This window comes from Ursus maritimus, unplaced genomic scaffold, assembly GCF_017311325.1.
Source record: "Ursus maritimus isolate PB19 unplaced genomic scaffold, ASM1731132v1 scaffold_32, whole genome shotgun sequence".
Classification (NCBI taxonomy): Eukaryota; Metazoa; Chordata; class Mammalia; order Carnivora; family Ursidae; genus Ursus; species Ursus maritimus.
The window spans coordinates 12,223,475-12,245,227 of record NW_024425786.1 but is presented as its reverse complement, the minus strand read 5'-3'; the positions used below and the strand labels follow the sequence as shown (position 1 = coordinate 12,245,227).

At 55.1% G+C, this 21,753-nt stretch overlaps 1 protein-coding gene across 4 annotated transcripts in view; it reads right to left on the bottom strand.

Annotated features, from left to right (window-relative positions):
- Window positions 1-21,753, bottom strand: part of PADI4 (peptidyl arginine deiminase 4) — a 36,187-nt gene that overhangs the window by 3,219 nt on the left and 11,215 nt on the right. For 2 of the 4 annotated variants that reach the window (XM_008694674.2, XM_008694675.2), the window contains 14 exons: window positions 21,555-21,735; window positions 19,370-19,436; window positions 17,356-17,423; window positions 16,070-16,187; window positions 14,484-14,609; window positions 12,781-12,959; window positions 12,532-12,635; window positions 11,464-11,575; window positions 9,953-10,060; window positions 4,522-4,676; window positions 3,339-3,480; window positions 3,011-3,113; window positions 1,738-1,805; window positions 1,154-1,294 (listed from right to left, as the gene is read on the bottom strand). In XM_008694674.2, coding sequence (XP_008692896.1) covers window positions 1,154-1,294; window positions 1,738-1,805; window positions 3,011-3,113; window positions 3,339-3,480; window positions 4,522-4,676; window positions 9,953-10,060; window positions 11,464-11,575; window positions 12,532-12,635; window positions 12,781-12,959; window positions 14,484-14,609; window positions 16,070-16,187; window positions 17,356-17,423; window positions 19,370-19,436; window positions 21,555-21,735 — 1,672 coding nt within the window. Of the gene's footprint in view, window positions 1-1,153; window positions 1,295-1,737; window positions 1,806-3,006; window positions 3,114-3,338; window positions 3,481-4,521; window positions 4,677-9,952; window positions 10,061-11,463; window positions 11,576-12,531; window positions 12,636-12,780; window positions 12,960-14,483; window positions 14,610-16,069; window positions 16,188-17,355; window positions 17,424-19,369; window positions 19,437-21,554; window positions 21,736-21,753 lie in introns of those variants that run through there. The other 2 variants (XM_040645847.1, XM_040645846.1) reach the window with 2 other exon arrangements.

The following is a 21,753-nucleotide window of genomic DNA, read 5'->3' as shown; positions in this document are numbered from 1 at the left end:
CTTGCACCCTGAATTTCTCTGCCTGTTCCACACCCACACCCCCACCTCCCACTGCGGGCTCCTGGGGTGAGTCACGGCTCATGCTCTGGCTCCTTCCAGAGCCTCCAGCAGCCAAGGCACAGAGTGGGGCCGATGACTTTGTTCGCGATGCCTCATCACCTGGCCGCCGGCCTCAGCCTTCTTTCCTGCCTGGGAAGCCTGGCTGGGCTAACGTGGAGAAACAAAACGCTTGGGGCCAAGGAATTTTGAGTCAACGTGTTCCCTCCTGCCTCGTTTTAACCACAGAACCTCTTCTTCTAAACAAAATCTTCTGTGGTACCTTGATGCCCCAAACAGAACAAATCCAAACCACTGGATTTGAGGCACCGTCTTGGAACCCCAGGGACCTGGGGAAACCAGTTTGACATCCTCCGTGCCAGGGGCTCCTGGCTCCTCCCTGAACCTTCACCTCCAGCCCCAGCAGGAGGGGGGTGCTGAGGGGACTCCAGTAGAACTGGGTGAGGTTTCTGCCTGGCCCTCGGGCATCCTTTGGAGAAACAAAGTCAGGGCACAGGGATGGTAAAAATACAATAGATGACTTTGAGAGAGTGCTTGGGGGGCAGGGGGAGGTCACAGTTAAAAATTCTTGACATAGGCAGGATCCCCCTCAAGTCCAAACTTCCGAGGAGAGAACCCACCCAGCCCAGGCAGTGCTAGTCTCGCGCTCAGAGAGGCCTTCCTGGACCACCCAGTCTGCAATGGTGCCCCCACCTCTACCTTCCAAACACCCTGGGAGCCGGTGTTAGCTGCTCCTTCTGCCCACCGCACACCCACGGCACCCCTGCACCGGGAAGCCTGCAGGGGGCAGTGCCACGTGGTGAGGGCATGGGCTCTGCAGCCAGACCCCAGGCTTCGACCCCCAGCTCCAAATCCCACGTTACCAGCTGTGCATGCTTGCGCCAGAGACCTGACCTCTCTGTGCCCCATCTGTGGAGTGGGAGCGGTGAGAGGCTCGGGCTCCCAGGGCGGTTGTGAGATGCCCGGAGCTGCCGTGTGAGCTGCCCGCGGCCACGCGGACCCCGAGCAGACAGCCAAGCCCCCGGATCCCCGCCCAGGGTCCCTGACTTAAGGCCACTGGCAAAGGCGGGCCGACCCCGCAGACCACCATCCTTACCATGTTTGGAAAATAGGCTTCGGCCTTGAGGATCCCGCTGACCTCCTCGTGGAGCTTGAAGAGCTGGGGGATGTCGATGATGTCCCGCTCGGTCAGGCCCAGCTCCCGCTTCAGCACCTCCCGGTTCCAGTCGATGCAGCTCTAGGGTTGGTGGGTAGAGTTGGAGAGACCTTGCCAGTGGGTGTTGGGGGGACCCACTTTCCCTCGCTCTGCTCTGCTCCGTCCCTCTGCCTCTGGCTTCTGCCTGTGTGTCCCTGTCTTTGCGGTCACTCTGTCTCTCCAGCACTTGGCCTCTCTCCTGCTGGTCCCTCTGTCTCTGAGAGCTTCACCTGTCTTGCTGTGGCCCCAGCTTTCCCGACTTCACTTCCTCTCTTTTCCACGCATCACTCGTGTGTGTTCCCACAGTGGTGACTGATGTCTGTCTGTCCCACACACATTTACCCAAATCCCAAAGCCATTCGCCACCAAGCCAACACACAGCCGGTGGGAGGCTCTGCCTTGTGCCTTCAACGGAAGGGACGGCGGTGGGGTGGGTGGTTCAGTCTGCCCGGGCTGTGGTGTCTGCCGGGCACCCAGGCTAGTACCTCCACGTAAGAATTATGTTCTCTCAGGTTCTTGTCTGACAGAATGTCCTTTATTTTCCGGTTTTTTTCTGTCATGGAGAAAAAGAAAAAAAATGCAGATGAATTCAGAGGTCGATTTCCCTCTTCCCGGTAGACACAGCGGGGACTCAGTTTTCCCATCTAGAAAATGGGTGCAGTTATAATTTCTAACACATGGGTTCGTTGTGAACATGTAGGAGGCAAACGCCTTTGACCCAATATTTCAGCAGCGGAAGTTCTCCTTAAGAGTGTTTCTCTCACTCCCTTAAATTACCTCCAAAGGGATCCCATCTACCAAGAGGCAAACAGAGGCCTGATCGTCGCCTGATGCCACACAACTTACTGTGGGTATTAGGTAAAAACTCTCAGCCTTGGAGACCTACCAACCTCCGCCCGGCCCATGTCTGCGGACTCAAAGATTTCCTTCCGTGCTTCAGGCAGACAGACCTTCCCTTCCTCCCTCCCTCCCTCCCTCCCTTCCTCCCTTCCTTCCTTCCTTCCTCCTTCCCTCCCTCCCTCCTTCCCTCCCTTCCTTCTTTCCTTCCTTCCTTCCTTCCTTCCTTCCTTCCTTCCTTCCTACCCTCCTTCCTTCCTTCCTGCATTTGAGCCAGACCGAACTTTCTTCGGGTCCTCAAACACATTTCGCTTTCTCCTGCCTCTGTGCCTTTGCGCCTTTGCATTCGCTGTTCCGTGTCTGAGTTATCTCTCTTCCTCTCATCCCACTGCCCCATTGGGCAAACTCCTGCTCGTTCCTCATGCTGCTGCTTGGTCTTTGCCTCCTCCAGGAAGCCTCCCTTGGACTCCGCCCAGATACTCCCAAAGCGCCTGTGCCGTCGTTGTTTACTTGACTCACTTCCCCAGGCCCGTGAGCCCCGACAGTGACAGCGGGGAGCTACTCTGTCCTGTTCATACAGCATCCCCAGCCCTCCGCACAAGGCCTGGTGCACAGCACGTGCTCAGAATGCCTCCGTCTGGCCATAGGAGACTTCGCAAAGGCAGAGAAAGGACCCTGGATGGAAGACCAAGGCAGAGGAGCGCCTGGGTGGCTCAGTCGTTAAGCATCTGCCTTTGGCTCAGGGTGTGATCCCGGGGTCCTGGGATCGAGCCCCACATCAGGCTTCTCCGCTGAGAGCCTGCTTCTTCCTCTCCCACTCTCCCGCTTGTGTTCCCTCTCTCGCTGGCTGTCTCTCTCTCTGTCAAATAAATAAATAAAATCTTTAAAAAAAAAAGGAGGACCAAGGCAGAGCCGACTTACTCTTGATGCCTTCAAATAGCACAGCCTCGCCGTGGCCCTCCTTCAGCTGCTCCTCGAACAGTCTGTAGCAGGACCTGGGGCTGGCCAGCAGCAGCCTGAAGCCCTGGAGACAGAAGCAGTGGGGTCAGAGGTCAGCTTTGTCCCCAGGGCTCGCAGAAGTGCAGGCGTGGACCCAGGCCACCTCCTCGTGTCCCCTCCTGGGGTTGGGGGAACGGTGGTCAGGCATATAAGGCCGGCATATAAGGACAGGCATGTAAGTGCAGAGCAATGCGTGGGAGCCCAGGGAGCAGGCATGTGGCTTCCTTCAGGCAGCCCCCCCAGACTGCACCTTCTTGTGTGCAGGGACGAAGCTCAGGAACTCGTCCACATGGCCCACGAACAGCCAGTCGGAGTAGAGCCTCACCGGGGCCTGCACCTGCTGGGCACTGAGGAAGTCCTGCACGGCCTGGTGCATCTCCTGGCTCTCAGCGCTGCCAACACAGGATTAACGCAGCATTATGGGGAGCCGGGGAAGCAGGGAGACCCCCGAGGGAATGGAGGCTTGGCAAAGGGTTCGAGGTGCTCCTTCAGCTGGGGAAGGGATTCAGAAGCCTGGATACTGTCCTCAAACATTGGAGGAATTTATGATTTGCCATTTCAGCTTTTTTTGGGAGAAACTGAGGCACCAAGTCAGTACAGTGAATAAGACCAGAGCTTAGCCTCAGAAAGCACTGCCCATTGACTCAGCCTGGATGCTGGTGCTGTGGGTAAACATGGGGCTTACCCATATTATCCACAGTGACATGGCGAGCTGGTCCAACATGAGTGGGTAATCCCTTGTTAGCAGTGTAGCCCTGAGGACATTCCTCCACCTCTATGGTCTTCAGTTTTCTCCTTGCCCTGGCTCCAAGGGCCTTCCTGATCTAGTCCTTTGCTCTCTCTCATTCAGTCTGTTCCAGCCACTCTGGCCTTGAACACACACAGTTCAGTCCTGCCACGGGGCCTTTGCACATGCTCTTTCATCTGCCAGAAACCCTCTACCCCAGACCTCCCCGCAGCCATATCCTTATTGTCATCGGGCCTTCGCCCAAGAGCTGCCTTCTCAGTGAGGCCCTCCCTAGTCATCCTAACAGTTTCCACTCCTCTCTGCCCTTCTCCTTTTTGTTTTCTTCACTATTTGAAATTATCTTTTTTGTTTACCTTTGTGTCTCCCCCGCTAGAATAGCAGCAAGGCCTTGTTTGTCATACTCACGGCTGCTGTCCTTCCCAGCACCTGCCTAGTGCCTGGCACACAGTAAGTGCTCAGTAAATATTCACGGACGGAGAGAGTGTAAGTGACAGAGCTGGAATTTGAGCCTGGGTCTACCGGGCTCCTAAGCTGTATTCCTCGCTCTGTACTTTGATTTCTCTCCAAGTCCCTACAGTTTGTCAAGGCTCTTGGGTTGGGAGCAAGTAGGGAAGGCTTCCATTTGCAGCCTCTGCTTTTCCATGGCTTCCCTGGGTCTCCCCCTCCGCGCCCCTCCCCTCCTCACCTGGGGTAGCTGCTGCTGCCAATAAGGATTCTGCCCAGGGGGTATTTCTTCTTCCCCACCGTGACCGGGGGGCTCACTTCCAGGTTTCCAAAGGAGTCAAAGGTAGTCACCTCTCCTGTTTCGGGTCCTCGAGTCACATAGCCGAAATCTGGACCCTGAGACGGGAGAGGCACGGGCCAAGCGTTAGAGAACGTGGCCCCGCTTGGGGACAGGGTGGGGCCAAGTCGCAGGCAGGATTCGGTCGTGGTCAGAGCTGGTACAGAGCGGGCACAACATGCCGAAGGAGCGCCGACTCAGGCGGTAAGAAAGGGGCTCAGCGGAATAACGACTGTACCAAGTATCATTCTGTGGGCAGAGCCCCCTGGTGGAGGGATCTGAGCTGTCTCTCCAGCAAGCCCTCTAGGACCACACCGTGCATCCTGACTGGGCTGGAACCGGCTTCACCAAGTGGCTGTGATGTCCCCGCGTGGATCTTCATGGGAAGAATGGGTGGGCGACACATCTCACCCCCTCTATGCGTTTCCTGTGGCTGCTGGAACACAGGAGTGGCTTAAAACAACACACATGTATTCTCTCTTGGCTCTGGAGGTCCGAAGTCTGAAATCAGTCTCACGGGGCTGACACCAGGTTGAGGTGGCCCTGGTTCCCTCTGGAAGCTCTGAGTCTGTTTCCTGGCTCCTTCAGCTTCCAGTGGCTGCAGTGGCTGGTGGCCTCTTCCGTCATCTTCAAGGTGCATCGCTATGTCCTGTGTTTCCATCATCACGTGCCTTCTCCCAGTCCGTTGTCCCTCTTCCAAGGAGCACCATGATGGTACAGAGCCCACCAGACAACCCAGGGGGCACCTCCCCATCTCAGGGTCCCTAACTTAATCACATCTGCCAAGTCTTTCTGCCACAAGAAAGCATCAGGTCCTGGGGATTAGCACGAGGCCGTGTGAGGGCCACCACTCTGTCTACTGCACTAGGCCTAGCTTTCTACCAAAGGGGGATCCTTCCTAATCCCTCTTCTCCCTTTCTCCCTAACACCCATGCCAGCCTGATTCCCATGCCCACCGTGCCCTGGAAACTTCACGACCACACAGCTGAGCCCAAACGGCAGTGCCCTCCAGCGTCAGGGGGAATCGGCTAGTCACACCCATGTCCTCCGCACACTCTCTCTGCTTGGCCTTCCCGACACTGCACGCTCTTGGGTCCTGATTCTCAGTCTCCCGTGCATGGGACGGGCTGCCCCCAGCCTAGTCCCTAGTCTCTTATTCTCTACAATTCTCTTCCTCCTGGTGCTGTCACCCAGCCTCACGGAACACGGACCAGGTGCTGACAACCCACATATTTATCTCCTGTCTGCAGTTCCCACCAACCCCAGACGGGCATCCAGTGCTTGCCTGACTTCCCACCCGGATGTCCAGCAAATACATCTAACACTTGCCCCAAATGGAATGGCCGACCCCTCTTCCCTCATCCCCTGTCCCTCCCACAGTCCTCCCCAGCTCAGGGAATGACAACTGCTGCTCACCGATGTCAAAGCCTGCTGTCACTGTCAGCTTCCCTCTCTCATGGGGGCCAGGGAATCCCGTTGGCTCGGCCCTCAAAGCATGACCGGAAGTGGCCATGTCCCGCGCCCAGCCCTGCTCCCCGGATCTGCACTCCCCTCGCCTCGCACCGGGTTACTGTGCTTGCCCCCACCTCCACACCTGCCTGCCCCCTCCACTGCCTCCTCCCCATACCACCTGCCCCCACCCCCTGCCCCTGCCCCCTGTCACCCATTCTCAACAAGGAGCCAGAGCTTCCCTTTCATAACACCCGTCAGGTCATAACCCTCCTCTGTTTAAGACCCTGCCACAATCCCCCAGTTTCCCAGAGTTCAAACAAACAGCCTTCAGTGGCCCATAGGACTGCCCCCCCCCCAGTCCCCATCACCTCTCTGACAGTCTCCCCTTCCACCCTTCCTTCATCCCCTCCCCCCCATCAATACAGCTTCTATTGAATCTTTCAGATCTCACAAACACGTCTGAAAAATCACCCGGCGTCTTGCTGTGTCTGTAGCTGGACAGCTTAGATCTTATCCGTCAGCCCCCCGAACCCTTCCCTCTCCAGAAACATAGATACCGTCCCCCAATTTTCCAATATCCTTATTTTTAACTCTTGTGGCTTGTGAATCAAAACAGCTGAGTTCGATACAAGTTCAATGTTATTTCCTTCAAGAATTAACTCATCTTTCTGGGCTTGAGATACTGAACGAGCAGCACCCGGCCTCATCTGAACCCTGCGGATGTATTTTTCACCCAAGAAATTTTAAACCACAGAACCATTCTCCTGAATAACAACGTTGATGGGGAAGTGAATGTACCCAGACCTCATCTTGCAACAGAAGCTCGGGGCAACGCCCTTGACCCTGTTCTGTACACAACTACAGAGAGAACAGAGAAGGCGAACCAGTTATGTTCTAGTGCCCACCATTTGTCCACGTAGGGCCTCTTCTTCTTCTTTCCAAGGAGACTGACTTCTATACTGATGAGATTGAAGTCCCCCCGCAGGTTCCCCTGGGCCCTTCACAATAACAGCGCGTCCCTTCAGAGTGACGTCAACATTTTCTGGAACTGACGATGGTCTGATCGCTGAGAATGGCCTTCATTCTCAGCAGATGAGGCTCGGAGATCCCACCCTTCCTCTCGCTCACTCCGCTTCACCCCTTCTGGCCTCCTCGCTCTTCACTGAACATGCGAGGCTTGCTGCTGCCTCAGGGCCTTTGCACTGGCTGTTTCTTCTGCCTAGAATACTCTTTACCCAGACATCCATACAGCCAGCTCTTTCACCTCTTTGGAGTTTTTGCTCCAGTGTCAGCTTCTCAAAGAGGCCCTACCCTGACCATTGTATTTAAAACTGCAAAATAATCCCCCCACTACTCCGGCACCTGGGAGCCACTTGATTCTGGGTTTTTTTGTCCTACGGCACTAGATTCCACTTTCCAACATACAATATCATTCGTTTATTTGCCGTACTTATTGTTTATTGTCTATCGTTCTGGGCTAGAATGTCACCTCCGTGAGGGCAGGATCCTTGGCATTGCTCACTGGTGTATTCCAAGTGCCGAGAGCAAGGCTGGGCACAGAGAATGGGCTCAAAGAATATTTGATGAATGAATGATAAATTCATATAAGTCACTGCCTTGGCCGTTGCCATGAGACAGGCTCAGTTCCGCAGCCTGCAGGCTTGGATTTCTGAAGGCAAATGGAAGGTGTGTCCTTGGCCGAAGTGGCCCCCCAGGAGTGGGAGGCACAGTCCCGCTCCCACGTGCTGCCTGATACAGCTTTCGGCACAGACTTAGACACGTGTCACCCTGTTCGCTCTCCTTGTCTTTCTGTTCATCAAAGACCCCGAGTGTGCAAATCCATTCTCGAAACCTGCTCATCTCCCATTTTAACCACCGGAGAGCAACCCTTGGCTCAGCTCTTGCACTCACTCGTATCGAGCTGGCTTTAATAGCATTATTTTGTTTTAATTCTGTTTACCTTCACGGTTGCCTTCTATTTACGGTAAATGCCGCTGGTTTTCCACTTACAGGTGGTATAAGATTTACTGACATATTGTCTGATGGGGAGAATACCCACTGCGGGTCAAGCTGTGCGCTAAGCGGCCCGTGAGCAGTGATGGGCACCGCGGCCTCGGACCCCGCCCTCCTGGTGTTGACGGTCTAGCGGGGAAACAGACAACAAAGGGGAAATAACAAGTCAGTGATTTATAACAAAAGACTCCGGAAGAAACCAACGAGGTGCTGTAGCCGAGAATGCCAGGGGCCGAGGCGAGGCGTCCTTCAGCGTCAGGGATGGTCTCACTGAAGAGAGCCCTGCAGCTGAGACCTGAAGGCTGGGACACAGTCAGCCGTGTGAAGTGGGAAGAGCATTGTAGGCAGAAGGAACAGCATATGCAAAGGCTATGAGGTGAGGAGCTGTTGGGCACATTTGGACAACAGGAAGAAGGCCCATGGGGTTTGGAGCTGGGTGAGGGACAGGGGAAGTGGCCCATGATGAGTTTGGAAAAGCCAATGGGGACGTCGTCTGGTGACAAGTTTGACTTTTAGCCCAATCTCTTCCTGAGTGATGAGGGTCAGAAAACCGCAGCCATGCTTGCCTAAGAACACATCGCAGCCCCTCATCCGAGGCTGGGTGTGGGAGAGGTGAGGACACCTGTGCTGGGGGGTCTGTCTGCCTGGCAGGACTCCAGAGATTTGACTGGTGACGTCGGAGTATCTGGCCTGTGCCACACTTGAAATATGGAAGCGGGAGACAGGCCACTGAGCAGAGCAGGGCTGAGGACAGTGGGAGGGACCACGGTCCCAGCGGGCAGCTGGCTCATTTATCCCGGTGGTGGTCCTGAAACAGGATTAACCCGATTCCGGGCTGGACCCAACCAAAGCTCTTCCTCGGCACCACTCAGCGCAGGAGAGTGAGCGAGACTCGGACAAGTTGCTAAGTTGAACCCAGATTTCCTTTTAAAGCCTCCTGCGTGGGCAGGGACGCCTCACCTTCCCTGGGGCGCACGGTGCTCCCCGGAAAGCCATTCATTGGAGCAAACCTTGCTCCCCACACCCCACACTCTTTCCTCCGTGCTTCCTCAGCGCCTGGAGTCAGGGGCTCTCGGGGCCAGGGGTGTGCACCTGGCGGCATGCTGGGTACGGAGCTCGCGGGGCCAGATCCGCCTGGTTTCAGTGCCAGCTTCTCCTCTCTTTTTGTGCGACTTTGGAAAAGTGGCTGCCCCTCTCTGAGCCTCGGTTTCTTACTCTATAAAATGGGCCTAGTGATAGCATCTAGATTAAAGGTTGCTGGACAGATTAAATGAGTCAGTGCATGTAAAGAATTTGGCATCATGTCTGACACAGAATGCGCGCTCGACAAATGTTACTATTCCTAACATCATCATTCTGTGCCGAGTTTCGCGGACCTGCCGGGCTGCTGCAGCCTGATTCACCAACAAGTCACCCCCACCCCCGCCCCCAAACACATGCAGAGTCACATCTAGGATGACCACTCTGAGCCCCAAACCCACCCCATATCCCAGATGGACCTGCCACGAAGTCCAGACCCCACCCAAAAGACAGAGCCTCCAGCCAGACGTTTGGGAAGGTTCCAGTCCTGGTCCCACCCGCACCGTGCAGCAAGAGCATCTTCAGTGGGACAAGGATGCCACAGCCTGACCTGACGTCCTTGGCAGGGCTATTTTGAGGACAAGCTGAGCTCATGGCTGGAAAGAGCTTTGGGAAAGAGAGAGCCGGATCTCATCTCAGGAGTGACAAAAATACCACGGCCCACCTGCGCGATCGCGGACCCAGCAGGAAGTGCGCCTACTACGGAGCCCGGGGTGCTCAGCCACGGGTGGTGAGGAAAGAGGCCTGGGGGGGGGGTATCTCAGCAGCCGCAGGCCCCACCAGCACGTACCAGCATGCATTTGATGGGGAACTCCTTCAGGCCCCTGTTCCTCGGAGAGTCAAAGACCACAGGCAAGGTCTTGTGCGGGGCTTGGATGTAGCCGATCTCTATCTCGTCCTGTGCAGAGCGAGGGGAAGGAGGGCTGACGGGCGTGCTGTGCGAGTCGTGACACCCAGTGCAAGGAGGAGGGCGTGGACCCATTCACTCTCCCCCTGTGGTCAAGGGCAGATTCCTGTGCAGTGTTCGACCCCAGAGAAGGGGCTCTGAGAAAGCAGAGCTTATTACCCCGTGTACACAAATGGGCCCACCCCTGCTCCTAGTGAGCTTTGGTGCCGGGGACCCGGTGAGTGAGCCGCAGGCCCTGTCCTCAGGGAGCTGGTCACCTAGCACCCAGTGTGAGGAGGTGATGGGCCAGGAAGGAGGGGCTCCTGATGGGGTTGGGACGGGCAAAGAAGGGGGGCAGGTCAGACCCACGCTTGCCCATAGGGCAAAAGTGGGAGGGCTCAGAAGTGCACCTGGGGCGAATCCTATCTGTGCTCTGATAGATATGATGTCGGATGTGACCCCTCTTGGGCTGAACCCCCGAAATGGCCACTCTTATAGGTCAAAGATGGGGCCACCAGCAACTTTATACCGTTCAGTCCAACTTAACACAGACAGGACTTCGAGAAAGAAGAGAGGGTGTTCTCTGTGGGTTTAGGAGAGGGATGAGAGGTTTTTGGAGGGGAAGCTTTGCAAGCAGGGATTGTACAAGCAGGACCTGGATGTGGGGGATGGGAACGGGAAGGATAGTGGAGAGAGGGAACAGCGTGAGCAGAGGCCCGGAGGAGGTGGGAGCAAGGGGAACGGCATGGAAGGGCAAAAACCCCGAGAAAGCAAGGGAGTGGCGAGGAGGTTTGGTTCTGTCCTCCAGGCGCCTGCAGCCACTGCCCCATGCCGGGTGCTGGGTGCTGAGCTGAGTAAGACTCAGTCTCTGCCCTCAGGGAGCTCGTGGCATGATGGGGGAGCCTGGTACCGAGACAGAATAGTGATACGGTGTGGCCAGCAGGCTGGCAAAAGGTAAGGGGCAGCCAGGTTGGGGAGGGCGGGGCTGGAGGCAGGCTGAGAGGGAGGAGATGGGAACCATGGAAAGTGCTGGAGCAGGGGTAAGGCCTGGTGCCGTGGCTGAGCCCAGGAAGGCTGGCTTGGAGGGAGGGTCACTGGAGGGACCGGTTGAGCTCCGGCCCCTTGATCTTTGCATCATTTCCGGAGGTCATCTGAGAGTTTTTAGGCAGGAGGCTGGATTTATCTTGGTGACCATGGCAGGCGGACAGTGGCTGGCCGTAAATGTCGCTTTAATCCCTTGCCTGAGCCCCCGCATGCCCGGACCCTCTGGGGCTCCTCACTTCCTGTCCATCTGAAGAAGGGTGACCAGCAAGCTTCTAGGCCCGGCCCCAGGATCCTGGGGCCCCCAGTGTCCCTTGGCCCTCAGGAAGATCCACGCTGTGTGTCTCACCCCCCCGCCCCACAGGGCCACATGCCTGCATCCACCGGTCATCCTTGCTCTGCTCCTGGGAGGGGATGGTCAACTTGCACTTGGCTTCCTTGGCCAGAGCGATCACTGACTTCAGGAAGTCCGCATTTTCAAGTACCCTAGAAAGAGCAGAAAAAAAGCTCCTTACTGCTCTGGATTCAGGGGACAGCGCTTGGCCAGGCTCTGAGGGGCAAGCCGGACCCCTGTAGAGTGCCTAGGGGGTGGGGCAGGAGCTCAGGCCTGGACGGAGAGGGGGAGGGGCACAGTCGCTGCTCAGGAGATGCCTGTGGCCTGGACAGAGAGGCCCGGCTCATCCTGTCTCCCTGCTCTCAGCGAACATTCAGTGAACTCTTGCCACCACCCATGAGGGGACTAGCGGGCTCCCCTTCCATCCGGGAGAAGCCACCATGAGGAGGTCAATGCACAAGGTCCTGCCATCTGGTGTGTGTGTAGGGGGGAGACAGCACTGGGATTTGAACCCAGGCCTTGCTGGCTTTCGGCCTCCATCCTGACCTCCAGGCAGCCACCAGGTTAGCCCTCACCCCTTCTGCCTGGAAGACACCGCAAGAGAAGAGCGGAGGGTCCCCTGAGACCCCAGCATATGCAACAGGTGCTCTCAGATGGCCAGGCGGAGGCAAGGCTCCCCAGGGCAGCTTGTTAAAAGGCAGATGGGCCCCCTCTCCAGACCCCAGACCCCACAGTTCTGAGGTTGGCAGGGAACAGGCATTTGAAATGGTTTCTGGTGCGGAAGGTCCACAGGCTGCCCACTGAGCCCTGGCAGGCTGGCTCACGGACTGCGGGTTTTCATCTGCCACGTCTAGGGAGCGCTATGGGCCTTCGGGACAGAAAGCCGCCCTCCTCCTGCGTTAGGGCAGGCGAGCGAGGACAAAACAGCAGCAACAGGAATTTCCCTGCCTTTTTATTCCAAAATGGCCAGAAGCCCTCGGGATCTTGCAGGAGGGGTCATTTTTCCCCATTTACACAGCAGATATTGGGGGGGGGGGGCTGTGGCCAGAACCCAGGGCCCCTCCCGGTGTGTCTGTGCCCTGCCCCCCGGGGACCCCCGGGCCCTCACCTGCACACGTATACCTCCTCTGGGGGCTGGGTGTTGGGGGTCATGATCCAAGGGGCCACACGGAAGACCACACTGTCTTGGAAAAGCAGGGCGGCAGGGAGGTCCTGTAAGGCGTGGGTAAGGGCAGAGCTGTCACTGCAACCGGAGCCTCACCCCTACCGCTTCCCAGCTGGGCTCTGCACCCCCACCCTCGAGCTGGACCAAGGCCTGGTAGCTCGGGTCTCCCCTTGGGCTGCCATCTTGGCCTACCGGGTTGGACGTGTCCAGCAGGGAGACAGTGAGGGAAATGAGGCCCGGGAAATTGACGTCTGGGAAAGCCAGGCCCTCCACGTAGAAGTCCACGCTGTGCTGGCCACCCGGGAGATCCAGGCGGTGACTGGGCTGCTGTGGCCCCAGGACTGCCCTGTACCTGGAGATCTGTTTGCCCCCTAGTGAAGAGAAGGGAGGCTCAGGTCTTAGTCTCCCCGGTGCTGTGAGGCCTTCCCAGGGCCACCACTCTCAGGATGACATGTCACAGCTAAATGGGCCACCATGGGTAGGAGAAAGAAACTAAAGTGTCAGCTGGGACATCCCCCACTGGCTGGGGGTCCAGGGATGGAGTAATGGGGGAGGGGGTGGGGGTGCCTGAGCCATTCCCAACCATATACATACAAGTCCAATACACATTATGGTTCATTCATTCATTCATTCATTCGTTCCTGAGCACCTGCTCTCAGCTGACACCTGGGGACACCAGGGAGGTAGTCACTGTCCTGGTCCCCAAGGAGTACAAGTCTCCTGGGTGAGGGAGGTGGAGCAGAGACAGTCAAAATCACAGACGGTAATGAGTGCTGTGATGGAAAGAACCCCGGAGGGCCAGGGAGGGCTTCCTGGAGGAGGTGATGCCCCAGTGGAGGCGAGGAGTTGGTTTGCCCCTCAATCAGTGCGAGTCTGATCGCTTAGATTGAGAATGGAAGTAAGTCAGATCGAGTTGTGTGTCTGCAAAAGCCCTCAGGAGGCCTCCCCCACGTCGCTCAGACTAGAAGCCAAGGTCATCCCCTGCCTGCCTGAGCTGGCCCCTTCCCTTTCTTCTCCACCCTCATCTGCCACCTCAACGCTCCCGTCCTGCACTCCGGCCACACTGGCTTCCCTGCCTGCCTTCCTCAAGCCCACAGGCACGATCGCACCTCAGGGCCTTTGCACTCGGGGTTCCCTCTGCCTGGAATGCCCTTCCCCTGGGTGTCTGCGTGGCGGTTCCCACACCACCTTCTGCTCAAATGACACCTAACGGGGGAAGCTTTCCCCAGCCCCCTCTCCTCGTACCCCAGACTCTACCCCTCATCTACGCCCCATCCCTGTTGCATCCTTCTGTGTAGTGTTTAACGCCACCAGACACACTAGATGATTGACTAATTATTTTATACATGGTCTCTCTCAACCCGCCAAGAGGGAAGTGCCACGAGGACAGGAGCTTTGTTCTGTTCTTTGCTCTATGCCCTGTGCCTTGTACGAGCCCGGCCCTCGGTAGCAGGCCCTCGTGAGGGGCTGAGGAGGTGATGCTGTCTTCGACGAGCCCGATGCTGGAGGACACACTGTTACGTAACACATGCAGTCAGCCCGGATTCAACAGTCTCCGTAAACAAGAGTCCCGTGTGTGTGTGTGCGTGTGTGTGCGTGTGTGTGCGGTGGCAGAGAGGTGGACACAGTCACAGTTCCAGCAGTCCCTGGGAGGGAGGCTATTTCCTCCTTGGTGCTCACCAGCACCAGACATCAGTTTCTTGTCTGTTGGCATTTCGTCTGTGTGCCCTTTCTAGAAGGGAGTGGTAGGGATGTCCGTCTTGCTCACTGCCATTTCCTTGGTCCTTAGAACGTGCTACAGAACAGGGGCTCAGGAATTATTTGCCGAAGAGGGTGCGAAGGGGCTGTGCTGGGGCGAGAAAGGGACCCCGAGGTGAGGGCTGAGGGCGACTCACGGCTGGCTTGGAACACTCTGACTTTGTCCATCACCGATTTGGCTACGTGGAGAAGCAGCTGGTGCTTGGTGAAGAAGTCCCTGGGGGTGTTGGTGGTCAGGGTCACCGGGGACATGTCCTGCAGGTCTGGAAGGAGAAGACCCTCTCTTCTCTCACTGCTCCCCTCAGATCCCCCTCCCCACCGCCTTGACCCTGTCTCCTGGTTTTATTTTCATCATATTCTTGCCAGTATTTAAATGATGATTTTCATTTTGGAATTAAAGTTAATTATGTTTTTGGTTTTCTCCCATGAAAACGTGCTTAGGAGGCAAGCTCAGGGAAGCAGAGGCCATGACTATCTTGTTATGGCTCTGTCCCCAGCCCCTGGAGCCTTGAAGCATCTAGAAGCACCTAGAACAGGGACTAGTGCATGGCAGGTTGCTTGATAACTATTCGTGGAATGATGAGTGGATAGGTTTCTCCGCTGGGCCTGCATGGGAAGTGAACCAACCCGAATAATGGCCAAAAAAGGCGTCGGGATGGTGGTCCCCCCTGGGCATTAGTCCCTGGGTGAAGGGAACTGGCGGCAGTGGGTTTGAGCCCTGGGTCTGCGGGAGCCTGGGAGTTAGCTCTCCGTGCCTCTGCCTCCTTGTCAGTAAACAGAGCTAAGAGTGGTGTCCGGGCAGCGGGAAGAGTGGGGTCACAGGCATGAAGCGCTTGTTGCAGCGGCTGCCATCCTGCAAGCGCCCACGGAGGGTCCTGGCTACTCGGATTATTCCTCTGTGCAGGGCACCGCGTAGAGGCTGCCCCCTGGCCTCAGGCGGAGACCACTGCTGGCTACTTCAAAATGCATCCGTTTCTCGCTGTCCTAGCAACCCCCTGGGAAGGCCAGAGCTGCCGCCCTTGCTGGCCAGCCTCACTCCCCCGGCGCCCTCCTCCAGGGCAGGTGGGCCGTGTGTCTTCCATCCTGGCCGCACCTCAGAGGGGTGCCGGCAGAGACCCTGCGCCCATCACCATCCTTGTGCCCCCAAACCTGCCGCGGTGACAGGATGCCTGGTTCCAAACCCTGATTCCATGACTTACTGGCTTAACTTCCCCATGCCTCAGTTTCCCCATCTGTAAAATGGGACTGAGGACAGTACATACTTCCAAGCCTTATACTTGAAGGAGCAAATGAGTTAGTAATTCTGAAGTGGTCAGTGTCCAGCATGTGGCAGGGGCTCGGGGCTGCTCTGACAGGACTTTGGGACAATAGTCCGGCTTTCATTTTAAATTATTTGGGTCCCAGGTTTGACCCGAGAGCAGAAACTTAGGTTGGGCCGTGGACCAGAGCATGGGGCCCGGAGGAGGCGTTGGGAGACTCAGCGCTGGTCCCAGCCCTTCTCTGGCTGCTGTGTGACCTTGACTGAGTCACTTTCCCTCTCAGAACCTTGTCCACTCTTCTTATGCAATGGACAAGCTAGCGAGAACATGCTTCCAATAACCCCCGTCTCTGAGGGCTCTTACTAAGCTCAGGCTGCATAGACAAAAGGGCTTTACAAAAAGACAAAGCTCTACTTCCACGAGCTCTTTGGGCAGGGGGGAGGCTGGGGAGTGGAGGTCCTTACCTTTGCTGTCAAGCACCTCATCATCCCTGCAGTCTATGGTGGAAGATTTGGGATTGTCCTTGTCACAGTTCACCAGCAGGATGGCACCTTGCCCGCGGGGGCCCCAGGTCCAGGTCCTCTGTGGACGCGCAGAGGAGACAGGGCGTGTTTAGAAACCTGTGCGTGTCCCTCCAGCTCTTGGGAAAGCACAGCCGCTCTCCCCAGCACCCGATAGCCTTGCGTGGGTTCTACACCTCGCTCCCACGTCAGCAAATTCTTTAGTCCCGAGAGGGGACTGTTTGCCTGCTCCAAAAGTCCTAAACGCATTCACCAAAAATGCAATTCATCCACTTGAAAAGAGGACCCCCAAGGTAGTAAAATGGATTTCAACACCTTTAAAAAACTGTCAGATTGGCAAAACGCACTGAGCTAAATATTTATGTCGAGATTCTAATCTTAATCGTGACTCTTACGTGCACTTGTAATTACTCATTCACCAAAGTGTGGGCACTGTTCTTCGCAGTCAGCTGCTGTCTGTCCAAAGATTAAAGCAAATTAAGCAGCCCCTCCCGGTAGGGATCTAATAGTGATGACATCTTCTGTTTGCAGGACAGCGTTGGCCCCCAGGGAGGACTGTGTTCTGGGTGGGACAGAAAGACGGATCCCACTCCCAGAGTTATAATCCCTCCCTCCACTCTCAGCTGACCCCACGGAGGAATCTTCCTCTTTTGACAGGTCATAGCCTCCTAACGTGCACACCAGCACTGAACAGTGTGGGCAGCTTTGGGATTTCAGGAACACCCTGGGGTTGATCCGCAGACCCAGAGAGGGCTACCTGTGTGCCCCGTCTCTCGCACACCACTATCTTTCAGCAACAGACTTTCCCTGCCCCGCCTGGCTCCTTCCCTCTTCTGCCCCCTGCCAGTTCTCCCTTTCTCCATTCTTCGCTCTGTGTGGGCAGTACCGTGGGAATCTCTCACACCAGCCCAGAAACTCTGGGGCAGGGGAATTTTTTTTACCCCCAAGTTAAGAACTGCCTGTACGTTTTTTCTCTGCCGTGCACTAACCGGATGATGCTGTGGTTTCTAATTTGCACAGCACATTCTCTGAACTCACAACCGGCGTGAATCTAGTTTTGCAAAAGAGTTGGGAAATACATAAAACGCTAAGGGTGATTTTAGCTTTCTCCTTTTGACTTTTCCCTTGTCAAGGGACAGGCGGCCATTTGCGCCATCACCACCAGGGGGCGCCAGAGGAGAACCCAGCAGAGGTACAGCACCTGTGAGTGTCAGGTGGCTTGAGCGTACCTGGCCCTTCTTGGCTCCAGCGGGATTCACTTTGCCAGTGCGGGTGATGTCCGCGCTCAAGAAGATTTCTGCAATCCCACCGAGTAAAAGGAGAGGGTTGGTAAAGGTCAAGACACTCAGCATGGTCCCCGGGAGATTGTCTGCCCCACGCTTTTCTCCCTTCCCTTCCAAGATGCAAATTCAAAGACACCCCATGTCCCCAAAGAAGATGTTTGACTGCAACTCAGATAACAGAGCTGGACCTGACCACACCCATTTTCCTTTGAGGGGGGGGGTTTGCCGCAGCTGTGATGTCAACCAGACCCTACATGTCTGGCTACCTTCAGGGGTTCAGAATGGTTTCCCGGCCACCCCAATGGGAGGCTTGGTGCAGAACTCCTGCAAAGACAACTAGCCAGGCTCTCAAAGGCCTCTGGCCCCCCAGTGACGTTGGGGTGGGGGACAGCGGTTACTCCAACCCACCTGGCTCTTCCTAACATGCATTATGGCTTCAGTAGGGACAAATCATGGCCCCAAACATACCCCATTCTATTCAGATGTCAAGGCTGAGAAAGTATACATCTGTTTCTAAATCCTTCCAACCTGCATCAGAACAGGTGATCACAGTCTTTCCAGTGACATAGATCTATGTGCCCACATCATAGGTAGTGACCTTGTGAGCTCAGTGTGAGACAGACCTGGATGACCTTTTAGACACACCCACAGCCATATATTAGCGTCGGACCAGAACAGCATAGAGTTTAGTGCTCTGGATTCACCAGCTCCTTCATTCACCAGCTGCATGAACTTAGGCAAATCTGTCTACCTCTTGTGCCTCAGTTTCCTCATCTGTAAAATGAGATATAACTGTACCAATTTCACAGAATTACTATAAGGTTTAAAGGTAAAGTCTTAGGGGCACCTGGGTGGCTCAGTCATTAAGCGTCTGCCTTCAGCTCAGGGCATGATCCCAGATCCCTGGGATCGAGCCCCACATCAGGCTCCTCCACTGGGAGCCTGCTTCTTCCTCTCCCACTCCCCCTGCTTGTGTTCCCTCTCTCGCTGGCTGTCTCTCTCTCTCTGTCAAATAAATAAATAAAATCTTTTTAAAAAAATTTTTTTAAAAAGGTAAAGTCTTAGCACAGTACCTGGTATAGAATTAGTGCTCTATTATTCATATTATTTAAATGTGTCCTGATGAAATAAATGTGTATTAATGAATGAAATTCATTAATAAATGAAACCTGAACTTTTCACATGCTGTTTTGGTATTTAATACACATTTAAATGGCAATGATCATCTTATAATATTATTGTTCAAGATGAGGTGAAGTCAGAAAATTACTTTATTTAAAGATGACTGTTAAATAAATATGAGTCCAGGCAGATCATTGATATGGCAAAACGGTGACGATGGGTTGTCAGTCATGGCATTTGGGGACTATCAGTCTACATATTATTGTATAAGACAGTGTCATCACCCACTTTTCTTAGAAATATAAATATTTGAGGGGCACCTGGGTGCACAGCGGGTGAGCGTCTGCCTTCGGCTCAGGGCGTGATCCCAGAGTTCTGGGATCGAGCCCACATCAGGCTCCTCCACTATGAGCCTGCTTCTTCCTCTCCCACTCCCCCTGCTTGTGTTCCCTCTCTCACTGGCTGTCTCTATCTCTGTCAAATAAATAAATAAAATCTTTAAAAAAAAGAAATATAAATATTTGAGGTGTCAAAAAGGTATAGAGACTCCTGCGGAAAATCCATGTAGCACTTCCTATGTTGAGAAAATATTAAGATGTAATTGAACTCCCTGTAAATGCCCTCCCTCTCTCCCCAGCTGAATTACTTTATGGTTCACTGACTGAGGAGGAATAATTATGAACCATCGGATGTACAACTAGCTAGAAATTGTCCCTTTTCCCTGCTCAGTCTAAAGTAATCTCCAGAGTGTAGTTTCTCCTGGAGAGAGACACTTTGCAAGGGTGTGTGTGTGTGTGGAGCGGGGCAGAGGCGTCCCAAGATCCTGGTCATCACTTACCGACACCGGTGACATAGAGCAGGGCTTGGACTGGGTTGGTCTTGGGTCCATAATATGAAATCTGAACCTAAAGGACAGAGCAAACCACAAAGGTCTTCTCTTAGTCATTCAGCAAACACTAACTGGACTCCTGCTCTGTGCCAGTTCAGGGTGGGACAAGGAGGCGTGAAGTGGTGCCAGCCTACAAGGACCACCCCCACTGGTGGGCTTGGAGGGGTAGCAAAGTACTCAGATGCCTATGATACTTAGGAGAGGGTCCTGTGGGAGCCCAGAAATGGAAGGACTGAGCCAGTCTGGGTGGTATCAGGGAGATACACTTTGAGGTAGAGCCTGGAAGAGGAGTAGGAGCTCAGCAGCTGGAGATGCGGTGGAAGGGGCATCAGAAGGAGAGCACTGGCTGTAAGCCACGGAAACTGGCTCTGGCAAGCCAGAGGGGCGGAGAGGACCCAAAGAACCAGACCTTGGAAAGGCTGGAGCCCGAGCCATCTGAGGATCTGGGGAGTGGGAGGGTTTGGATGGGAGCTGGTTCCTTCAGGGCAGGTGCTGTGGAGATCCAGAAGCACCAACCCCCACTGACCAGACTTCAAAATCCAGGAAGAGTGGATCTGACTGGCCTGCCCTGGCCAGAGGAGGGCAGAGCATCTGGATGGAGAATTTGAAGCAAAATGGCAGAGGGGAGTTCCCCAACACAAAACCAAAGAGCTGCCACCGGAAGAAGAGGCACTCCTGAGGGGATGGACTGAGGTGTTTGGGTCTGTCCTATAGGTACTGGGGATCCACGGAAATGTCACAGCCACCACCACCTCATGTCTAGACCACGGCATCAGTCTCCAGTCGACTGCCTGGATCCAATCTACTCAGGACACTGCAGCCAGTGGGGTCTTTCTAAGACAAATGCAGACTCGTTACTCCCTGGATGACAGGTTTTCACTGGCTTCCTGTTGCCCTCAGAAAATGAGGTCCCTGATGCCAAACTCTCGAATACTGGCTCCCTCTCTCCCCCACTTCCCTCTTCACCCTCTTTTCTTGCCATACATATCTTCCTCAGTTTCCCCAACACATGCCTGACCATCTCCTCGTCTAGAGTGTGCACACAGGCCACATATCCATGTAAAGTTCTCACTCCACTTTCCCTCCCTCCTACCATCCTTCAGCTTGCCACTTCTTTCAGGATGTCTTCCCTGATTGCGCCCTCATCAACCTACTTTGATGCCCAAGCTCTATGCTCCTAGAGTAGGCAACAACTCTCTGTCCCAAGGGCAAGACTGCTTGGCCTGCCCTTCTGGAAACAAGGGCTCATTGGCCCAGAACTCTGTGGGAAGCCCAGAGGCTCCTGTTGAGTTTATCCACAGTCGGAGGGGCTGCAGTGGGTTGAGTGGTGGTCCCGCAAAAGATATGTCCACTTCCAAATCCCTGAAACCTGTGAATGTGACCTTATTTGGAAAAAAGGTCTTTGCAGTTGTAGTTAAGGGTCTTGAGATGAGATCACCATTGATTATCCGGGGAGACCTTAAATCCAGTGACCAGTGTCCTTATAAGAGTGAAGCAGAGGGAGATTTGACAGCCTGGGGAGGGGGAACGAGACCACGGAAGCAGAGAGTGGAGTCTAGGAAGCTGAAGGAGGCAGAGAGCTGGTTCTCCCCAGAGCCTTCAGACGGAGTGCTGCTCTGAAGATGCCTTGATTTTGGACTTCTGTCTTCCAGAGAGAATACACTTCTGTTGATTTAATCCAGGAGTTTCTGGTCATTTGTCCATCAACCACAGGAAAAGGGCATGGAGCAGAGCTTCCCAGGGCTGCCTGGCTGTGGCCTCTTAGCACTCACCCCACTTATAATGGCTTATCTGTATTTTACCCATAGGTTGTAAGTCCCATGCAGGCTGCAACCTCACCTGTCTTGTTCCTTTCTGTGTCTCCAGTGCCTGGTGGTGCCTGGCATGTAGGAGGTGAATACTAAACATTTGCTGAATGGATGAATTTAGTGAACACCCGGCTTCCATAACCCCTGGCATCCCTGTATCATCTGTGAGGATGCTATGGCTGGGACAGTCTCCCTAGTATCCAGAGAGGAGGAAGCTGTGCCAGGGCTGGGGCTGTGGATCTGTGCAGGACAGACCATGTGCCGCTGACCTGCTGCCACCTGCTGACCTCCTCCCACACATCCCACCCCACGGCTGCCACACTCACCTTTTGGTCACCTGTGCTACTGCTAGCAGCTTTCATCCTCAGGCTCACCTCCAGGCTAGGGTCCAGGGACCACTTGGAGGAACCTGTGGAATTCTTCTTGGCTGGAGGGCTGTGGGCAACATCCACGACCACTCCTGGGGAGGCATTGATGCTGAAGGACGTGTAGCCCGTTGGGGCAGAGCTGTGGAAGAGACAGGTG